We start from the raw sequence: 22,934 nt of genomic DNA, 5'->3' as shown, positions 1-22,934 counted from the left end.
CTGTTTGGTCAACTAGAATTGCTTTAGCACTTGTACGAGTCAGTTATTTTATGGGTTAAAATTAAGATTAAGTCAGTCTCTGGGCTGAGGATTTGCCTTAGGGTAAGGTTTGTGGGGTGTTGTCTTGCATGAAATACTGTATGTAGTTAAGTGCTTTATTATACTTTGTGTGCTTTTGAGTAAATCTTTTGATGAAATTGTTTTCGATATTTTTTGATTTTCTGCTCTTCAGACTTTATTTCTCCTTCATTAAGTTTGCATTTGAAGAACTATAGATCTGTTTATTGCTAGCCTAGAGTTTACAGGAAATATTGAACAGTATTTTGCCTGGAGACATTGAGAATCTGACGTGTACTATTTGAAGTGCTGAAGCTTGTAAAAATATAGATTTTGTGGCATTTAAGTGGCATGTGTCCTTTTTCAAGTAAAAAATATGTACTTTATACATTATTAGTCTGTTCCATTCCCTTTAATACAATGTGGGTATGAACAAGACATTGGTAGTATAAAATTATTTGTATAGCATCTGCAGTCATTTATTAACATTGAGCTCTGAAGTGATTTTAAGTGGATTTGTGCATTTTGATTATGATTATGAGGATAATGTTGCCTTTCTTTATTCTTTAGCTTCCTGGAAAGAAGGATCTTTTCATTGATGCTGATTTGATGACTCCCTTGGATAGGATTGCTGGTGTCTCCATCTTAAAGGTTAGTAGCTAATTCTCAAAATTTCTGTTGTCATTTAGGAGGTAGATAATGTCTACCACTAGTTCTAAATCAAGAATTGTAAATTGCCCATCATGGTGCAAGCATATGGTAAGATAATTACATGCAGTCTGTGCCCTGTAAAAATGTAGCACTAAGAGAGTGAAAATAGTCTGCCTTGTTATGGAGCATTTGTCATTCCTTCTACATTGAAAATTGTTTGTGCTTCTGATATTTCAACCACATCTTTCAATGAAAGTATCAACACTAGAAATTAAATGATATGTTAATGTGTTGTTTTCATATGTGATGAGACTAACACCTGTTTAATAATTAAGACTTTTATTAATGAATATAGAGAAGAGATGGAAGGTCCTGGATTAAGTCCTGGTGTACCGTAGCCTGCTATTCATAGCCATGCCTTTTCTGAGCTCAAAACCTGTTATTTAAGGACTTCTGGTATGGTGCAGGGTTGATTGGACATACCTTGAGAAGGCTCACAACTCTGTTAAAGTTTAAATAGCAAAAAAAATCCATGTGCAGAAACTAAAGACCTAAATACAACCCTATTCCCTATTGTGGGCAAATGAAGCCTATCAAAAAATGGAAAATGAAAACAGCTGCAAAACCCATGATGAGTGCTGGGCAAATGGCTCACATGAAGAGCTTATCAGACAATGAGTGAGCCATCAGTTCAGAAAAACCTATATAATGAAATCAACCTCAAAATGGACATGATTCTTAGAGATAAAAAACACCAAAAAAGTAACAAAAGATTATATAAATAAGAATGATAAATGTTTGGAAGAAGTAGAAGATGTGCTAAACTAGCACTCTGATGAAGTAGACACTCTTAACAAAAAGAGATTGAATCTATGTCTAAGATTGCATAGTTAGAACTGTTACAAGAGGAAAAATAAATAAATTAGGGGATCATGAGCGACAAGGAAACCTTCACTTTACAGCTGTGCCAGAGGAACTGGAGATGAGGGATTGCAAGATATTTATAGTGGAATATGGTAGATGGACTGCTTTGCCACAAGATAGACTCTGTGTGCTTGAACGATCAGTATGCCATCTTGTAGTGCAAGGTGGTGACATGTATCCGTGACCCATCTTAATCAAATTTCAGAGCTATTCACTCAAGGAAAATATACTCTCATTACTTTGGCAGAATAGAAAACCTCATTTGCTGATGTGAGTTTTTGTAGATGATGACTTCTTTCTGATGACATGCCAAAAGAGAAACAGATTTATTCTGCTGTTTAAGGTATTGAGACAGTTGCATTTGCAGTTGCTTCTCATATAGCCAGAGATCTTGAAAGTGAACTTTCCTGAAGGCACCAAAACATTTGTAGATCCAGGGGCTGCATCTGAATAATTAGAAAAATACAGAGAAGTTAGAGAAGCAAGAGGCAAAGAAGTAACATATGCAGAAACTGGAAGAGGAAAGACAAAGCAAAAGATGATAGGGAAAGAAAGAAAGAATTCCAGTTAAACAGTTTCAGTTTTTCAGACTGCAGATGGAAGACAAGAAAAGGTGATCCAGAGGAACATCAAATCCAAGATGAAATAGCAGGAGCTAGGTTACAAGAAATATGCCAATATCTGTGGACTGAACTGACTAAAGAATAATATGAGTGATACTATTAGAAGGGATTCTAGAAGTATGCTAAACATGTTGCTGAAAAGGACTGAAGGAGAAGACCAAGACTACTCAGAAGTAAGTTATACAGCATGAGGGAGGTGGAAAAGCTATAAAGCTATTCCCTAACAAGATTGTGCCATCCTTCAGATCAAGTCAACAGGAAACGAGGTCCATACTTGACAGGTGGTATGTAGCAGTAGAACATGGCAGGTTGGTTAAAAAGCTTACTACATACCCCATTTTTGTGTCTGTGAAATTAAAATAGAGCTTTAAACACTAGAAAGGGAATCAGACATTAGAGGACTGATATGATGTTTTGAGAGAAAGTGTTAATAAGAGGTGGTTAAAATGTCTTTAAAGAAGTTGAGCAATCAATAAAGGGGAACGAATAGAAGTATGTTCAAACAAGCATCAAAGGGAAGATGCAAGAAACTGAGAAATAGTGTTGGGTGGAGAAGAGAAAATGGGAGATGGCTAAACTACAGATGATACGGAGGCTTCGGGAAAAGAGAAGGATAGTCTCGCAGGTGAGTAACAAGAAGAGCTTGAGCAGTTAGTAAATGAATGAAACACTGACTAAACACAGAGTAATTTCTAGGCAGGTTGGGATAAAGGATTTATTCTCTGACAATTTGCCTAAATACCAAAAAATTCAAGCTGCCAGGTTAAGACAACAAAAGGTGGAGAGGACAGTTTTTCAGCTGAGACCTCGTAGTATGGGAATGATGACATATGTAGAGGGATTAAGAGAAATTGTATGGGCATACAATCATAAACTATATAAGAAGAATGAGAATCGGGCAGTTGGAAGGAGAAATAAGAAACTTTGTGGAACGATTATAACAACCACAGTTGTTACAAGAGAATAATTAAGAATTAATGCACCCAAGAACAATGATGGAAGTAGTAGAATAAATGCAGAAGGATGGCTTTTATGCAAAACCCAAGGGGTGGATAGTCTCTAGATAAAGCTATTGAAAGAGATGAAAAAGAAGTTAGTACTAAGGTGGCATGCAATGTCCAAAGACATAATGGAACCATAACAGATCCCCAGAGTCCTGGAAGATGACAGGGATATCCCTAATACCAAAGGAAGGCGGGATCCCAGTGCCCATCGTTCATGCCATCCCATATCAATTCTAGAGTGTGATTATAAAGTATTTATTGCAATATTAAAAGACAAATTTGCAAGGATACTACCAAAAGTGATTGCTGATGACCAATGTGGATTTGTGAGAGGGCAGCAAATCTCTGATAATACATTAAGGACACATATAATGCATCATGAGGCTAAAAGGAGAGGTAGGCAGTTGGTTTGAAAAGGCTTTTGACTGAGTACATTGGCGATGCCTGTGAAAAAATGCTGTGGAAAATGGGATTTAGGAAGATTTCATGGATTTAATTAGAGATTTATAGAGGAGACAGAGCAAAAATAAAGTTAAATGCTGTATTACTTAAGGACATACTAACTGAATGAGGAATGCATCATGGGTGCCCTTTGTCCTTGATTCTTGTTGCTCTATAGTTAGAACATTTAGCTCAGAAAGTCAGGCAATCAAGGATTATGGGATGGGAATGGCAGGGAGCACAAAAAAATTAGCTTTGTCCACGGATGATGATCTAGCATACACAATATTAAAGGACTTTTTAATCATCTTAGAATATAAAATAAATGTAGGCAAAAAACAAAGCAGTAGTGATTAATTATGCATCTTGCTTGGCACTAGTCCAGGAGTTCCTATAGTTAAGGGGACATTATACAATGAAATACCTGGGAATTTGGGTAGCAAAATTTGTGATAGAAACTGCTAGGCAGTCATGGACTAGATAAGGATTAAAATTTGACTAATTAGAAAATGTAAAACAATGATAAGCGACTTCGATCAAAGGATACAAGACATGAAAATGTTCATAATCCCAGAATTAGCATACATATTCCAAGCCATAGTGTATGACACCGGAAAATAATTTTTGGAAAAGCTCAGAAAGTTATTAATGGGATAGATAAATGGAAAAGAAAGCACCCAACAGTATAATGGCAAAAAAGGGTACTATGCAAAAAGGAAGGAGACTTAGCTGTTCCCATTTTAAAGTAATATTATCAGGCATCCCAGGTGAAAATCTTTATATTTGTTGTTAAACCCCATTACAAGATTAAATGGAAAACATTGTTGAGGGGTGACCAGATGCATCGTGAAGAGGGGACAGTGCCGGAGTTATGGAAGCAAGTATTAGGAACAAAACTGGAAGGGGAAATGCAGTAAATTATGGTTAAGAAAAATTAGAGATATTTAGAGTGAAAGAACATAAACATTAGAAATTTGAAGTTTGGCCAATAGGGATGAGTAAAGCCCTATACAGAATAAGTATGGAAGGAATAAAAAAAATGGCATAAAGAAGATGGAAGCTATATTTCTGAGAGCATATTCAAGAAGAGAACGAAAGGATGACCTGTGAAAGGCTGACAGAGGAATATCAAATTTCAAGAAGAAAGTTGTTGCAGTATAGTTTACTAAATGATGTACATGGTAAATACAAAAAAGAAACAAATAGAAGATATCTCCAAAAACCTGAACTGATTAGGATTATAAAAGTCCAGACACATAATTCAATGAATAAAAAGCTAGTATAACTTAAATATCTTTAATAAAGGATAAATGGGTGGAAAGTTGGAGATAGTTAAGAACTTGCCGAACTGCTTTAAGGAGAAAAATATCAGAAAAAGTTCACATGGAATTTGTGAGGCTCCCAAGAAAAATAACAAAAATCGAGGAAGTTTAGAATCTTTGGATGGAAGTGTTTTCATAAGTAAGTACTTTTTTTACGCTAGACAATTTACATAGCATGTTTTCTGGAGCATGTGTGATGTGTTTGAGATTTGAAACCAATGTGAGGAGGGACTGGGTACATATTTTTTGTGAAGTGGAAAATTTCAAAAAAACCTTAAAAGAAGCAAATCAGCACGTGGTAGATCAAGAGATGGAACTGGAAGCAATGTACTTCTATTTAAGACAGATTGAGGGGATAACAAAATGAGATTGTGTTAAGGCTCTTATAATCCTTATTATAGTTAGCAAAAAAAAAAAAAGCAATTTCTAGACAATTGAAAAAGACTCGCGCAACCCCTAATAGGAGACTTGTTAAAGCTTTTGCAGGAACTAGAAAATGGGGAAAGGAGCATATTAAAACCCAAGTAGGAGTCACACAAGGAAATGGGACTACTGTGAAACAGTTAAAGAAATAATAGTTTGAGAACCAAACAGTGTGTACCCGAAGGCAAAATTGAACTAATAACAAGTAACAAGCCAATGAGGGGGATAATTCCCAATAAGGTCCTGACAAGATGTAATAGTATAAATAACACTTTAATACAAAAACAAAAAATGGTCAAGCGCTTTTGTTCCCAAAAGGAACGTCTTCAGAACCATTTTACATAATAAAAACTATCATTTAAATTACATTTAAAATCATCATGTGACGTGCTCACTTAATGTTTCCTTAAAGAAACAGTAACATTACACTAAATACATCATAAAATCATTGCTAAAACAGGCAAAATAGATACATGTTCATTAATACCAGGCAAAGCTGTTGCATTCAGCCTTAGTTGCCATTTAAGTTCACATTCCTCTACCCTATTCTCCCAAAAACCTCCCTTGTCATCCCTTTTAACTTTTTCCAGAATGCCAAATAAGAATTTTGAATCATAGCCACAGTATTTGGTATGATTATATAAAGCATTATTCTCATCTTTTTTAATGGCATACAAGTGCTCGTATATACATTTATGTAATATCTTAACAGTTTTCCCAATATAAAAATCATTACATTTGGAGCAAGTTGCAATGTATACAAGACCAGAACTGCCACAATTTCCTGTGTCCAAACTAATACGCTGTTCCAGGTTAACTACGGACACTGCTTTGTTTTGTAAGATGTAACTACAGTAATTACATCTCCCACATTTTTTAGTTCCATTAATCATTTTACTGATGTTCATCGTGTTTCACTGTTGCAGTCATGACTGTAGGGTTCTCCCCTGCTGGCAGGCAGTCCTCGTTCGGCCAGAATCCCAAAGTCTGGGTCTGGCATCGGCTGCTCAGCCATGCTCCCTGACATCAGAGCGCCAGGAGTACAAAGCTGACAGCCGACACCATGTTCTCCAGTCTTTCTTGCCGTGCGGTGATAGTTCGCAAGTGCCGGTCGGCTGACTCCTGACAATTTTTTCTAAAACATACTTCAGTCCGAAGACTTTCTTCTCCTACTCAAAGCTAAGTATCCCGTTGGGGAAACTTTTTTCTTGCTCCAGTCTGATGCCAGAAAAAGTTAATAATTGTATTTCATGTGGGAAGCAAATACCTCATAAGGATTTTCATTCTTACTGTATTCCTTGCTTAGGCCCTGACCACGACGTAGCTAGTTGTCGGTTTTGTGCTAGATTCAATCAACGTACAATTAAATGAAGGTACGATTTTGCATTTCATTACTTCGGTAGGCGTTTTAATTACAGAATGTTGTCGGATACGGTTCCGGCTACCGCAGTTCACAAACGACGCAAGGATAAAGACAGGCCTCCGAGGTCCAAATCAGATGATATCGTACAAGCAGAGCCAGCTTCAGGTTCGGCCATCGTCAGTGAGGCGCTTTTGCAGCCCCTGTCGTCGGCCATTTCGGAACCGATGGCCGAAATGGACTCCCACGAGGTGCCAACTAGGTCTTTGAATATTTCTGTTGCAGGACCTTCGGACAATGCTCCTTCGGATGGGTCCGGAGCCGCTGTGCAGGTACCGGCTTCCAAAGGGGTTTTCAGGACTACTCAGCTTCTAATAAAGGCAAAGACAAAGGCAAAGACTCCTTCCAAATCAAAGACTGCAGCCCAGGCCTCTTCTGATCCGGCACCCAAGTCTCAGAAACAGTTACTCAAGATGGCTGAAGACTTACTTACTATGATTAGGGGTTCACATCCCCCTCCAGATAAAAGGCCAAGGCAGGAAGTGTATTATGACTCCTCTGATCAGGCTTCTTTTTCTTCCGTTTCTTCTTCTGACCAGGAATATTCTTTCCCTCCTTATGAGGATTCTGATGCTGAGGAATCCATTCCTTCAGCTTCTCCCCCTGAGGATTTCTCTTTTGGGGAAACTTTGCATGAAATGAGGGAACATTTTCACTGGGAAGGACAGGAGTACTCGGAATCTAAGAAAAGACTTAGGGATTTTCTTCTTCTTCCCCAACATAGACCCCTGGCTATTCCTCCTATTTTGGATATTGTGGATGATGCTTTTTCGGAGGCTATCTTAACTCCTGACTCTTTTCCTCCAGCTCCTGTTAAGCCAGACAGATATTATAGGGTTCCTGATTCCCACCAGTTTTTATACAAGAATCCTACTGCTGATCCTGAAACCATTTCATAGGGTCCTAAGGGGGTTAAGGCCGCTTCTGCTAAAAACCCCATTCCCACTGAGAAGGATTCCAGATCTTTAGAAAGATGGGGCAAAAAAGTGTACACTTCTGCTACTTTATCTGTTAGGGCTTTAAACTGTCAGTTTCATATGCTGAAGTACCAGCAATTTCTTCTGTCTGTTTTAAAACAAAAGTTAACTTCCATTTCCGCCTGTGCAGATAAGGAATTGCATGACTTAATGCATGCCATTGAACAAGTTGGGAAGCATGGTTTACACTGTGGATTTGATGCCTTGGAGGCTTTTTGTAGGGCTGCTGCCTCTGGCACAGTCATTAGAAGGCATGCGTGGTTAAAGGAACAAAACTTGCCAGATCAAGTAAAAGCTAAATTATTGGATGCTCCTGTTCAACATAATGTTTTGTTTGGATCTAAAGCTGAAGAGGTGATAAAGAAGATGGAGGACAAGGCAAAATCCATGCAAACGGTTAAAGATTTCTTACAAGTACAGCCACCTAGATTTAGTAGGAATTGGCCTACTAAAAATTGGTCCTGTCCAATTCTGACAGGCCTCAGAGGGGGAGGTACAGACGCTCCCGAGGAAGGCCTCAAACGCAAGCCTCTTATAGACCAAGACAGTGGACTGCTTCCACCCCTAGGGGAGGAGAGGACAGGTCGCAAGCTCATAGAAAACAGACTCAGTGACTCCCTCTGTTAGGCTGCAGGAACTTCTTGCCTCGAAGCCCCTCTCCGAGGAAAACTTTCTCTTTTTCACCTAAATTGGATTCATATAACCCAAGACAAGTGGGTTCTGGATGTGGTTTCAAGAGGTTACAAATTCCATTTTCATACCCTACCAAGACCAAGCGGATGGCCGGATCTTCCAAAACATCAATGGTTAGAGGCCTTAAACCAGGTGGAAGCTCTCTTGGCTATGAAAGCCATAGAACTGGTTCCACTTTCAGAGATGGGACAAGGTTTTTACTCGAGGCTTTTACTAGTCCCCAGAAAGCAAAATTCATGGAGACCCATTCTGGATCTGTCAGTCCTGAACACTTTTCTCGAGATACCAAAATTCAAGATGCTTACTCTACAGCAGCTACTTCCAATGCTGACCAAGAATGCATGGATGGTAACTTTGGATTTAAAGGAGGCATATTTACACATTCCCATCAGGCAGGAATGCAGAAAATACCTCAGGTTCAAGGCCGGATCGAGGCACTATCAATTCCCTGCGCTGCCCTTTGGATTGTCTACTGCGCCCAGGGTCTTCACCAAATGCCTGGCTCCAGTAGTAGCTTATTGCAGACTCAAGGGAATTCAAATTTACCCTTATCTGGATGACTGTCTTATTCAGGCAGACAGCAAGGATGTCTTACTCCAGCATCTAAAATTTGTTCAGAATCTTCTCAAGTTCTTGGGATTCACTGTAAACAAAAAAAGTCAAATTTGACACCCTCACAACAGATAACTTTTCTGGGTGCTCTTCTCAACACAACAACCCAGATGGCATTTCTGACATACGAAAAACAATTACAGCTGGCTTCAACTTTCAAAACCTTGGCAACTTTAACTCAGCTATCTGCAAGGAAATTCCTGCAGGCTTTGGGTTACATGGCCTGCTGCATCCTTCTCGTACCATATGCAAGACTACATATGAGGAAAATACAGTGGTACCTAAAATGTGTATGGTCTCAGCATTGCCACAGTTTAGACATACAGATTACCGTCCTGCCTTGTCTTCAAAAGGAATTCCTTTGGTGGTCCAAGGCATGTACTCTAAACAAAGGAAAACCCTTCAGTCTGCCTCCAGCCACTCAGATATTAACCACGGATGCCTCAGATTATGCATGGGGAGCCCATTTTCACGGCAACTGTCTGCAGGGCCTTTGGACAAAGGATCAGAAGCTCCTGCATATCAATTTAAAAGAAATGTTAGCCGTTCAGAAGGCTCTATTGGCCTTCAGGAATCTTCTACATCCAGGACAACTACTGATACGAACAGACAACACCACAGTTATGTGGTACATAAACAAGCAAGGGGGATCTCATTCCTATCCCCTTTGCAGACTAGCCATGAATCTATGGAACACAGCTCTAGCTTGCAAACTGGACCTTCAAGCTCAGTTTCTACCAGGGAAGCAAAACTTCCTGGCAGACAGTCTGAGCAGGAACCTGTCGGACCCACACAAATGGATGCTGGACACCGAAATATTCAAGATGATTACAGCAGTCTGGGGATGTCCTCACATAGACCTCTTTGCATCCCACTTCAATCATTAACTACAGATTTTTTGCACCAGGACATTCCATGAACTAGCCTGGAAAGTGGATGCACTATCATTCAGTTGGAGAAACCTCTCTGGGTATGCCTTCCCGCCTCTACCTCTTCTTCCACGGGTGTTATTAAAGATCAAACAGGACAAGCCCAAGATGATAATCTTGCTGGCCCCAAATTGGCCTCGACAGTTTTGGTACCCAACACTGAAAAACCTTTGTCTGGAGCCCCCTTGGGTTTTACCACAGACTCAGAACCTTCTGTCCCAACACCACGGTCAGGTTCTGCACTCCCATGTCAAAACTCTCAGCCTGGCGGCATGGTTAACCCAGCGTCTATGATTCATTCTCTCCTACCCAAGCAGGTTATGGATGTCATTTTAGAAGCCAGACGTCCTAGCACTAGAAAATCTTATGCAGGAAAATGGAAAAGATTTTGCTCCAGGATGCAGGCTCGGGATTCAGATCCTCTTATTCCTAACATTCCTCTGATTTTACTTTACCTGACAGTCCTCTTACATAAGGGTCTCTCTTTCTCTTCCATAAAAATACATGCCTCTGCTATTTCTGCTCATTATAATACAGATCCTCCAATCTTTTCCCACCAGCTCATGAGACAGTTTCTCAGAGGAGCTAAGAACTTAAGGCCCCCCTAGATCTCCACCCATTTTTGCTTGGGATCTCAACTATGTTTTGGAAAAGCTCACCTTACCTCCTTTTGAGCCTGCTGCCACATCTGACATCAAGTTTTTATCTTGGAAGACAGCCATCCTGTTAGCTCTGACCTCTACCAGGAGAGTTTCAGAGTTGCAAGCTCTTATGGCTGTGGAACCTTATATTATTTTTCATCAAGACAGGGTGTCTTTAAGGACTAATCCTACTTTCATGCCTAAGGTGGTTTCCAAAGTGGCTTTAAATCAAACTGTTCACTTGCCAACTTTTTTCCCCACTCCTCAGAATAAAGGGGAAAGGATCTTGCATTCCTTGGATGTACACAGCCAACTACGTTTTTACCTGGACAGAACCAAGGACATCAGGAAATCAGAGCAATTATTTGTTTCTTATGCTTCAAGTTCCCAAGGTAAAGCCATTTCAAAACAGACCATTTCTAAATGGATTGCTCATGGAATCAGATTTTGCTATTCACACCATGGTAAGCAAATCCCAGGGAGTATAAGGACTCACTCTACCAGAGCTGCTGCCACTTCAGCTGCCTTCCTCAGGGGAGTTCCTACCAAAGACATTTTGGAAGCTGCAACTTGGAGTTCAGTGCATACTTTTTCCAAGCACTACAATCTACCTCTCTACTCTAAGTCTAGGGCAGGCTTTGCTTCTGCAGTCTTGCAGGGCCTTTAGCCGCCTCTACTTTATGACCACCTCCCTTTTATTCTGCTTTGGGATTCAACCCTACAGTCATGACTGCAACAGTGAAACACGATGAACATAGTGCAGTTGTGTACACTTACCATAAATGTAGATGTTCAAGTGTCTTCACTGTTGCAGTCTGGGTTACTCTCCCTCCTGTCCCCTCTTATTTTTTCCTTTGTGTGGTTCCCTTCTTCACCCTTCTTCTGAGGTGTATTTGCAAAGGGTATGGGATCTTACTCATTTTGGAACTCCTGACATCTGGGGCAAGAAAAACTGGAGAACATGGCGTCGGCTGTCAGCTTTGTACTCCTGGCGCTCTGACGTCAGGGAGCATGGCTGAGCAGCTGACGCCGGACCCAGACGTTGGGATTCTGGCCGACCGAGGACTGCCTGCTGGCAGGGGAGAACCCTACAGTCATGACTGCAACAGTGAAGACACTCTAACATCTACATTTATGGTAAGTGTACACAACTGTACTTTCACATTTGTGGGATGTTCAAAATAGTTTTTCAAATTCCGCCTTGTTTTATACACAAAAGTAGGATTTGGACCTAAAATGTCAAGTGTCTCAACACTACTTCTAAACATCACCCAATTTTTTGTTGTAATATCTCTCAAGGTAGTGGAGTCCCCACTGTATTGTAAAACCATGGAATTTGGAAATGAATTGTCAACCAGGGTAGTTTTAACTACAGTTTCTTCATTAGTACCCAACAAAGGAGTGTACTTGCTACCTCATTCATCCAAAATATTTTTTTTCCTATATCAAATAACAAACTCTCTGGATATCCCCTTTCTTTGAACATATTAATCAGATTTCCTAACTTTTTTTTGAATAAGGAAATATCTGAACACTCTTGCTGCAAGTACAATCTGCACTTTAACTATGTTTTTTTTAGTGTAGAAAGGGTGCTAACTTCTGTAGTCCAAGTTACTATTAGAAAATGTTGGTTTTCTATATAGTTTGGAACCAAACTTTTTTTCTACCTTGTTTTTAAATATAGTTGCATCTAGATAGTTTGCACAATCATCTGTATGGTTACAGGTAAATTTCAGAAAATAATTATTGCTGTTTGTTTTTACAAATTCATCGCTTATTTCACCAGCTGTTTTCCACAGAATAAAAATGTCATCCAAAAAATCTCAAATAAACAAATCAGTACTGATCAAAACTCAATGTGAATACATGCTGTTTCTCCCATGCATACATTACTAGGTTAGCATAGGTTGGGGCACAGTTAGCCCCCATGGCCACCCCCATAACTTGTCTGAAAAATTTGTTCCCAAAACACATATAGTTGTTTTTTAAAACAAGTTCCATAACATCCTTCACAAAGTTAAGTAGTGCGCCATTTAAACTAGTCGTTTCCAACAATGCATCTTGGAATAGTTTCAGTCCTGCATCGTATGGAATAGAAGTAAAAAGGTCTACCACATCTATTGTTGAAAAACATGTTTCATCTGAGTAATACTCCTGTTTTATTTTTCTCAAAAAGTCCCAGGAATCTTTTAAAATATACTACATGGGTTTCATTGTGTTTTGTATCAACCTATCCACAAATATGGCTAAAGGGTATGTCATGCTATTCTTAGCTGAGACTATCCGTCTGTAAGGGAGCTTGTCGATATTCTTATGGATTTTGGGAATTCCAAATACTGTAGGAATGACAGGATGTTTGTTAACCAAAAATTCATGTGTTGTTTCATTAATAGCCCCTTGGTACAAGGAATCATCTAGAAATAATTGCACCTTCCATTGTGCTATATTAATTTGGTTTAAGGATACTGTCTCATATTTTTCGGTGTCATATAGGGTTGATAGCATATCATAATCATGTTGTTCACTATTTACCATCACCATGCCACCCACTTTGTTAGGCTTCATTATTTGCACTGTGTCGTTCTGTCTTAGTTCTTTTAACAGTTCCATTTCTTTCTTACAAAGTAGTTATACATTTTCTTTTTAGATGTTTCATAATATTGATAAATATCTTGCATACAACACTTCTCATAGTTCCTGTAAGAGGGTACATAGGTGGATTAAATATACTTTTGTTTTTCATATTGTTGTTTTGTATTAAGTTCAGTGGGTTGTTGCTGTTTTTAAAAACATTTTGAGATTTAATTTTCTTGCAAAAAGTTTGAATTCAGTTAAAGTGTCAACTAAGTCTGCTTTTTTAGCTGGTACAAACTTTAAACCTTTTTTAAAAAAATGTAAAGTGTGCCTGTGTTAGGGGAATGTCAGTATAATTAAAAATATTAAAACCTTTAAAACTCATCATTTTTACTCCAAAGGCAGTAATAATACTGTCCATCTCTACATTGTGAACAGTTCATTTTCTGGTTCTTGCCCCAATAACCTTTGATCTGAAGTAGGAACTTCATTTGTCAGCAAACTGTGGGATACGGATCCAATCTCGGATCCGAGCCGGCAACTTCTAACGTAGCATAGATCCAAGCTCCTAGCTCCTCCCCCTTACCCATAATCCCCTGCCTGCCCTAACTGACCTCAGATGTAGTTTGCCGCTCTTCAAGCAACAGCTAGGTTCAGAGCTCTTGGCGTTTTGTGAGGAAAAAAGTTTTTGTATTTTTCTTCTGAGTGACTGGTTTTGTGTGTGGTAGGTTTACCCTTTCTCCTTTTTATATATTACATACTTTGTTTTAATTTAAGAATATTTCTCCCTCCCCCGCTGGTCGTAGCGTGTGTGTGTGACTGAATTAGGGGCCTAGTGAGTGTGCTTTCCTACAGTATGTCGGAGGCCCCTAAGGCAATTTTTTCAAAATGCACCGAGTGTGGTTACAAGCTTTCACTGGCTGATGGCCACACTCTGTGCGTTAGATGCCTTGGGGTTGAACACCTATCTTCGGGTTGCGCGATTTGCGTGGCGTTCAACCCCAGGGCACTCAAGGATCAAAGGTCGAAGCTAGTAATGGCGGGCCTTCTACCCCCAGACTCTGCTTCGACCTCCGGTGCTTCGGTGCCCGCTACCCCCCCGGTAGCGGTCACCCCTGCCTCCCTTCCTCTGACCGGGACTCAACCTCCCGCTTCGGCTCCGGAGGATAGGGAGGCCAGGAAAGAGAAGCGGCGGGAGAAGCACCTTAAGCGGCGGGCCGAGGACGCTTCATCGGCCCCACCCGCCAAGAGGGCTTCCCCATCCAAGTCTTCTCGATCTCCTCCTCGGATCCGATCCCCTAGTTTCTCCCCGGGACCCGAGGAGGAGGTGATCCGGTCCCCGTCGAGGTCATCGAGGTGACACTCCAGGTCTGCCTCGGTGGCCTCGTCGAGGTCCACTTTTAGCATGTCTAATGCGGATATGGACCGGATGATGAGGAGATTCATCCAGGCCCAGATGCAGATGGGAGTGCTCTTGCCCCCCACCCCCCCTCTGGGGAGAGCTTGACCCCTTTTTTCGCTCCTATAGCTCCTTCTCCGACCCGCATTCCGGGTTCGGAGCACTTGAAGCCGAGCCACGTTGGATCCGGGGGTAGGTCGGAGCCGACCGTGCTGGGCACGTCGGCTCCGACTATTCCCTCGAGTCTGTCGGATCCGACCTCTCGGAGCCATGGGCTGAGCTTCGGATCCGAGGGATTCGGTGTGCTTTCGATTCCGTCCCGGTCAGAGCACATTGGTCCTTCGGATCCGATGTTCTCGGCGCCGGATCCAATCCCCGCTTCGGATCCGAGTGGGAGTCGGATCTCGAATCCATCTGAGAGCGGCTCCCTCTCGGCTTTCGCTGCGGTGGAGAGGGCACTGTCGAGTGCTTCCAGGCCTCCGGTCCTGGCTTCGGCTCCCTCCTGCACTCCTTCTCATCTGGTCCTGGCTCCCCTCACCCGGCCCTCCGGGCAGCCTGCCTCAGCGCCTTTAGGAGTTCCAGTGGAACAGATTACAGCCCGTGAGGACTCCTCGGACAGCCCCCCCGAGGAGATTCCCCACAAGGCAAAGTGCAAAAGGAGGCACATAGACTCCCCTGAGAGTCTCACAGAAGATATGGACTTGGATGAAGGGGAAGGCTCCCCGAGATCACCCCCTGAGGATGTCTCCTTTGGAGACATCATGGAAATGCTCAAAATCAGAGGTGGGTGGTCTGCCCCCAAGGCTTCCTCTGACGAGTCCGTATTCCTTGAGGCGTTTGAGGCAGGACCATCTACCTCTTGGGTGTCCCCTCCACACGACCCCCTGGTGGATCTCATATCCTCTAGGGCTTGGAAGGAACCGGACACCGTAGAGCCGATCCCCAAGCACCCAGACAAAATTTTGAGCCCCCCTGCAGAGAGATCACATTGGATGCCATGTTGGTGGCTGCGGCCACCAAGAAAGAGTTGGCTCAGGAGAGTCCCACGGTTCATCCTCCGAGCAAGGAGTCTCGCGCGATGGACCGTCTTGGGAAGCGGGCCTTCAGTTCAGCGACCTTCTCTATGAGGGCCTTGAACTAAATGGTACATGTTATTAGGATGCAGCGGGATCTAATTAAGGAATACACTGCTTCCCCCCCCGGGGTCCATGTCGGAGGGAGACAAGGATTTGTACTTTTCTCGAATGGCCACCCTCCGCTCTATCTCTAATACCTCTATGCGGCTATTGTCTCATGCTACAGAGGGAGCCGCTAGAGCAGGCGGAGTCGGGCTTGTCATGAGGAGACAGGCCTGGCTCCGTCACTGTGACTTCTCGGAACCCTTTAAGGCGTTATTCGCGAATGCCCCTTTTGATGATTCTGCACTATTTGGCAAAACTGTTCGCGACACTCTTGTCCAGAGCGAGAAAGACGGGAAGACCTTATCTGACGTCATAGTCCGCTTCTCTGCGCCCCAGAGGTCCTTTTCCAAGAATCAAAAGGGTCAGAAGAAGATGTGGTTCCGAAAATCGCATCAATCTCAGTCTGCTCAGGACAACCAGTCCTCTTGTGGCAGAGGAGGACAGGGAGGACGCCGCCCCAGAGGCAGAGGGGGTCCGAGAAATTTTGGGTCCAGTGAACCTTTCTCTGAGAGGCCCACGTAGAACCCCTGAGGGATTTCCCGACTGCTCCACTCTGGAGGCAGTCGGGGGGCATTTTTCGACGCACCTGGCAAAATGGGAGTCCATAACAACAGATCGCTGGGTGCTTCGCATTATATCCAATGGTTACCTAATTCCCTTCATAGCCAACCCCAAAATCAGAAGCCTTCCCGACGTCCCACCCAGTCAAAAGAAGGCGGCCGCTGCAGAAATTCAGCAGCTCCTACAAAAAAGAGCCATCCAGCCCGTCCCCCAGATCAAGTCAGATCAGGGTTTTACTCCAGGTTCTTTCTGATGCCAAAAAAGACGGGGGACTTGAGGTCCATCCTCGACCTCTCTTTCCTAAACCTGGCGGTACACAAACAGAAGTTCCGAATGGTCACGTTGCAATCCGTCCTCCCCTTATTGCGGGAGGACGACTGGATGTGCTCTATAGACCTCAAGGATGCATACTATCATGTTCTAGTGGACAGGCGTTCCAGGAGGTTCCTCCGCTTCCGGCTGGGAGCCAGTCACTTTCAATTCAGGGTCCTCCCCTTCGGTCTCACCTCAGCCCCCAGGGTGTTCACCAAGGTCCTAGCGGTAGTAGCGGCCCACCTGAGACTCCAGGGAATTCAGGTCTTTCCATACCTGGACGACTGGCTCCTCACAGCCCCAACAAGGCATCTACTTTGTTCAGGCAGGGACTATTTTCTCGGTCGGGCTCCACTATTAGGATTAACCATCAACATGACCAAATCCTCTCTCATCCCTACACAGATGCTGGATTTTATAGGGGCAAGACTAGATTCCAGACAGATGCTTGCGTTCCTGATTCCAGATAGACTTCGGAACATGATGTTACACGTGCAGGCCATTCTTCAACTGCAAACTCCTTCGGCGGAATTGATTCTGAGGGCCCTAGGATCTATGGCGGCTGCAATCCCTCTGCTGCCATTGGCCTGGTTGCACATGAGGGTTCTACAGTGGACCCTCCAGGTACAATGGTCCCTGTCTTACAACCCTCTGTCTCACCCCGTTTCCTTAAGCAAGGTTTGCAGAAAATCGCTCCTGTGGTGGCTCCAATCTCCCAACCTCCACATGGGCCGTCCCTTCTCACTACCTCCACCAGTCGACACAGTGACCATGGACGCTTCTCACCTGGGGTGGGGTGGGGTGGGGGCATTTTTCAGGCAGAACAGTTCAAGGCACTTCAAACGATGTAGAGACCTCTTTGCATATCAACGTCCTAGAGATGAGAGTGGTGCTTTTGACGTTGCAAGCACTACACAACTCTCTTCCGGTAGGGACAATTGCGGTACAGACAGACAACATGTCGGTAGTCTGGTACATCAACAAACAGGGGGGAACCAGGTCTTACCCCCTTTGCCGCGAGGCCATGAGAGTGTGGGAATGGGCAATTTCCGCAACCGCTTTCTCATAGCAACGCACATTCTGGGACAGTCCAACATTTTAGCGGACAGGCTCAGTCGTACTATCCTGACTCCTTACGAGTGGTCTCTCAACCACCGAGTCGCAGAACAAGTATTTGCCCGATGGGGGTGACCTTGTTGCGATCTTTTTGCCTCTCCTTCAAAGACGAAATGCAACGATTACTTCGTTCTGATCCCCCCTCAGGGGAAATCCCCGAGAGACTCTTTAGTTCATGCTTGGCCTCCTGGTCTGCTTTATGCTTACCCTCCTCTACCCCTGATGTTGAAATTCTTACAGAAAGCCAGACAGCTGGGGAGCAGAATGATCCTCATTGCCCCATTCTGGCCTCGTCAGACGTGGTTCCCTTACCTATGGTCTCACCTAGTGTATCCACCATGGATTTTGGATCCCATTCCGGATCTCATCTCTCATCCTCTCGGTCTTCCAACTACGAACCTGGTCAACCTCAAGCTGACAGCTTGGTTGCTCCAGTTCCACTCCTCATAAGGACTCCCGGGATCTCATCACCAGTCAAAGCCATTCTTGTAGCAGCTCAAAAGCCTTCCACCAGGAAGGTTTATCGGAGTAAGTGGAAACGCTTTACCATTTGGGCAAAACACCGTTGTTTAGACCCTTTTACAGCCCCGATATCATCGAGTCTAGATTTTCTAACCTCTCTCTTTCACCAGGGGGCTAGTTCTTCCACAGTCAAGGTACAACTGGCAGCAATCTCGTACTACCATGTGGGGCAAGAGTCTGGTCCTATTATCACTTCCAAACTGTGTAAGACCTTCCTCAAGGGTACCTTCCTCCTTAGGCCTCCAGTTAAAGAGGTGGTACCTCCATGGGATTTATCCTTAGTCTTGCAGGCCTTGACTGGTCCCCCATTCGAACCGGCGGCCACGGTTGATCTCAAATTTCTCTCTTGGAAGACAGCCCTTTTGGTGGCCATAACTTCAGCCAAAAGGGTATCGGAATTGCAAGCCCTTTGTGTCAAACCACCATATTTGGTTTTTCACCCGGATAGGGTTTACCTCAGAATCAACCCGTCCTTTCTACCTAAGGTATCTTCAGAAGCGAGCACCAGTCAATCCATCAATCTCCCAGTGTTTTTCCCCAACTTTCATAAAAAAGGAGAGGACAAGCTTCATTCCTTGGACGTACACAGACAATTACGTTTTTATATCCATAGAACTGCTGGTCATAGGCAATCCGATCAGTTGTTTATCTCCTTTGCCAAAAGTAATTTTGGAAAATCAGTTTTTAAGGTTTCTCTCTCTAGATGGAGCTCGAGTTGTATTCTGTTAGCATATCAGAGTTCGGGGAGGCCTGCACCTCAAGGAGTCCGTGCTCATTCTATTAGGGCCATTGCCACTTCTGCGGCCTTTCAAGCTAGGGTTCCACTGGATGACATTTGTTCCGCAGCCACTTGGGCTTCATCTCACACCTTTGTCAGCCATTATAAAATAGATGTTGTTTCCCGAGGTAGAGCGTCCTTTGGCTCTGCGGTGCTCCGGAATATCCTTCCATGAAGGCCACCCAAGACTTAGGTAGCTGGGGACTCTGTCCCACAGGTTGCTGACAAATGAAGTTCCTACTTCAGATTAAGAAGTTATGTACTCACCATAACGTTCCATCTGAGTAGGTATCTTCATTTGTCTGCAACCATCCCCCCCCCTCCTTCCCCCTGACCGATTGGATCGCTCTTGTGTTATTAGCATATGTTCCCATTGGGACACCTGTTATCTGTTGTGCTATGGGGCAAACTTGATCTGAGGTCAGTTAGGGCAGGCAGGGGATTATGGGTAAGGGGGAGGAGCTAGGAGCTCGGATCTATGCTATGTTAGAAGTTGCCGGCTCGGATCCGAGATCGGATCCGTATCCCACAGGTTGCAGACAAATGAAGATACCTACTCAGATGGAACGTTATGGTGAGTACATAACTTCTTATTCCCCCTAGTTCTCGTGTTTGTCACCAGGTGGGGGTTGAGGTAAAACAAAAAATTCTGTTTATTCTTATTTCTGCTAGAAATTCTTTCTGACCTTCTCAATTCTGTGTGTTCCCTGTCACATATCTCATCATCTTCATAATTAATCCTTGCAAAACTTTTTCTGTTACCTGTCTGGTTCCAGTCATTAAAGCCTCCTGCTGCTCCATTAACACTCTGCCTGTCTTCAAATACATGTTGTTGCCTAGGAGTAGACAACTAAGACTTGGGAAGTGGGTATGCTAAATTATTGTTGTATTCTTCCTCGTCCCTTTCCAATTTCTTGCGTTTTTTATTTTCTTTTCAAAAACATTTTTATTTTGTTTTCATTATAAACATATGCAAATGTACATATAACAAATACAATAAAACAGTAACAAAACTATTTACAGTATTTACATTCATCCATGGTAAACAATCATTTTATCCACGAGAAATTATCAGTATTTGTTCAAAAGGTTTTTCAGTTTTTGCCATGATATTTTTTTATGAGTAATGTTGAGTTATATAACAAATGGTTTGCAGTTCTTTTTTACAAACAACTTTTGCTAAATTAGTAAAATCTTTAAAAACCAAATCTTGTTTACTTTTCCAGTTTAAAGTAATAACTTTTCTGGCAATTGCAAGAATTGACCAGAGTAACTGAATCTGAGATTTAGGTATTACATTAGGTATAGGAACATTGAATAGGATTAGTGAGTTAGAAATATGGCAGTTATCAGACCGTAAAGCATTTACAAAATATCTGAAGTCTTTCCAGTATTGAACAACATTTTTACATTCAATGAACATGTGAACCCAGTTGGAGTCTAGTAATTCATCACATTTCCAACATTTACTTTCACTGTTTTTGAGAGTAAGATTTATTTTATGTGGAGTATAGAAACTCCTATTCATAAATTTCCATGTATACAATCTCGAATATAATGAAGAAGAGGTACTCTACGTAGAATTCAATAATTTTTTGGATTCATCAGATATTTGTTATCCATTAATTATTACATAATAATTCCAAAAATCTGAGTCAAACTTTAGAGTGTCTCCTTTTACTTACTTATAGATAGGTGAGATACTTAATTTTTGATTATCTGTCTTTTCAAGACATCTGATAAAAAGCTGAATCAAACTAGGTAAAGATCTCTAGGTTGATTGATACTCTCATTTTGTTTTCTATAAACTGATGTAATGAATGTATAAACAACCAGCTGTCTTGACAATTATCAAAACTGCATAAAAGAGAGTTTAGTGGTTTAATACTCTTATTTTCAGTAAACCGATGCCAGAATATCAAGTTATTTTCCTTGAATTGTTGCCATCACATTGATGTTGAAAGAATCTAGGCAGTCAGGGGAGTATGCTATGGGGAATATAAGAAATAAAAATTATTTAATGTTGTAATTACAGTCAGTTATGTTTTTAAATTATTAAATATTTGATTAATGCCATAAGAAAAATGATCAAACTTCTTATTAAATAAACAAAAAATTCATGTAAAAGCCGATGAACTCTACTTATTCCATACTGTTCCTTGAATTGATTTTCTGTAGTTCTGACATCAGTTATATGAATCTCATGTATTGTTTTCCAGCCAGCTATATAGGTAGGTGTGATCCAATGTAATATTACATTAATTATAACTGATTTGGCATAAAGATCTAAGCTAGGGAATGCTATCCCATTACTGTTCCAAGCACTAATGTGTCATTTATATGCAATCCTAGGTTTTACAAGGAACCATAAAAATGTAAGTAGCTTGGAATCTAATTTTTTAAATAAGTTTTTGATAGGGGCTAGTATCAATTACTGTATATAAAACAAACATTTAGGTAAAATTATAATTTTAGTTAAAGCGAGACTGTCCTCCATTGTGAAGAAAATTGTATTCCATCTTTTGATTAGTTCACTAATGGTGGTTATTAAATTATTGCAGTTTAGTTTAACAGACTCATGTTAAGTTGTCAATCTCGCCTTCATTCTTGCTGGATGGCTCCGACTCGGCACTTGCTAAGCTCGAGAGCTAATTTTACCAGCTCGAGGCAACCCTATATCCCATGATGCAAGGCGGAGATTACTCAGATCTCGTTTGCCACTTCGCTAACGAGGTGCCTTCTTTTACCAGCTCTTGGTAAGTGAACTTTTCAGAGACTTTTAGTCTACCCCCCTTTAATTTTATATATATATATATATATATTATATTTTTGTTAATTATCGACTCACCTTAGCCCTATTCCCGTCAGTGTTCCCTTCTTTTTGACTAAATATTCCCTTGTCCCTAGTCAGGCCTAAGGCCTTCCCCTCCCTAAATTTTTCCTGTCAGGGATTGTTTGTGTGTGACTGTGTGTTTTCCCTGGTTAATGTAATTTAATTTAATTAATTTAAATTAATTTGTTGGACTGAGTGTTTTTTGTGTGTGATTGTGTTACTGTTGTTCATCGACACAGTTATGTCGAAGGACACTAAGGTCTCAGGCTTCAAGAAGTGTGACTCGTGCTGTCAGAAGATGTGTCTGACAGACAGTCACACTTCTTGTGTTTATTGCCTGGGACCTTCGCACCTGCAGGACTCTTATGCTATCTGTCATGCTTTCAGCCCAAGAGTCCTGCAGAAATGAAAAAATAAACTCATATTAAGGGGCTTATTAAAGCCCGAGAGCTCCCCGACTAAGTCGGTGCCGGGGAAGCCCTCGAAGCCTGTTAAGCCTTCGGCTCAAGCTTCCAAGCCGTCGGCTTCAGGTTCTTCCTCACCAGGCTCGAGATCGGCTCCGGCCTGAGCCGATATTTCCATGCCAGTCTTAGTATCGGCTCCATCCGGCGCCGATACTACCAGATCCAGACACTCAGTGTCGGCTCCGGCTGGAGCCGACGCATCTTCGGCTCCGATGGCTCCATTGATCTCAAAAAAGAGATCTCGATCCCCTTCAGTGGAATCCATACATTCAGCTCCAAGATCACCTTTGCTCTCGGATGCGGAGCCATCGGAGCCGATCTTCTTGGTCATCCAGGCTTTCTGATCATGACCTTGAGAGAGTGGTGAGTAGAATATTAAAGTCTCAGGCATTGGCCCAAATACTCCATAGCCCATCTCAACAGACGGTAGCTATATCACATCCACCGAGCATTCCTCCTCCGACTCTCTTACAGAGT

General features: G+C 42.2%; 1 protein-coding gene across 1 annotated transcript in view; it reads left to right on the top strand.

Moving 5' to 3' along the window:
- The window catches only part of VPS33B (VPS33B late endosome and lysosome associated), a 2,132,768-nt gene that overhangs the window by 191,598 nt on the left and 1,918,236 nt on the right, over window positions 1-22,934 (top strand). Inside the window, exon 3 of the mRNA XM_044078281.1 lies at window positions 628-708. Coding sequence (XP_043934216.1) covers window positions 628-708 — 81 coding nt within the window. The remainder of the gene's footprint in view (window positions 1-627; window positions 709-22,934) is intronic.

The sequence above is a fragment of the Protopterus annectens genome, chromosome 7.part0, assembly GCF_019279795.1.
Source record: "Protopterus annectens isolate FY-2018-M chromosome 7.part0, PAN1.0, whole genome shotgun sequence".
NCBI lineage: Eukaryota > Metazoa > Chordata > Ceratodontiformes > Protopteridae > Protopterus > Protopterus annectens.
The sequence above is the reverse complement of the archived record's forward strand: the minus strand, read 5'-3'. Positions and strand labels throughout refer to the sequence as shown.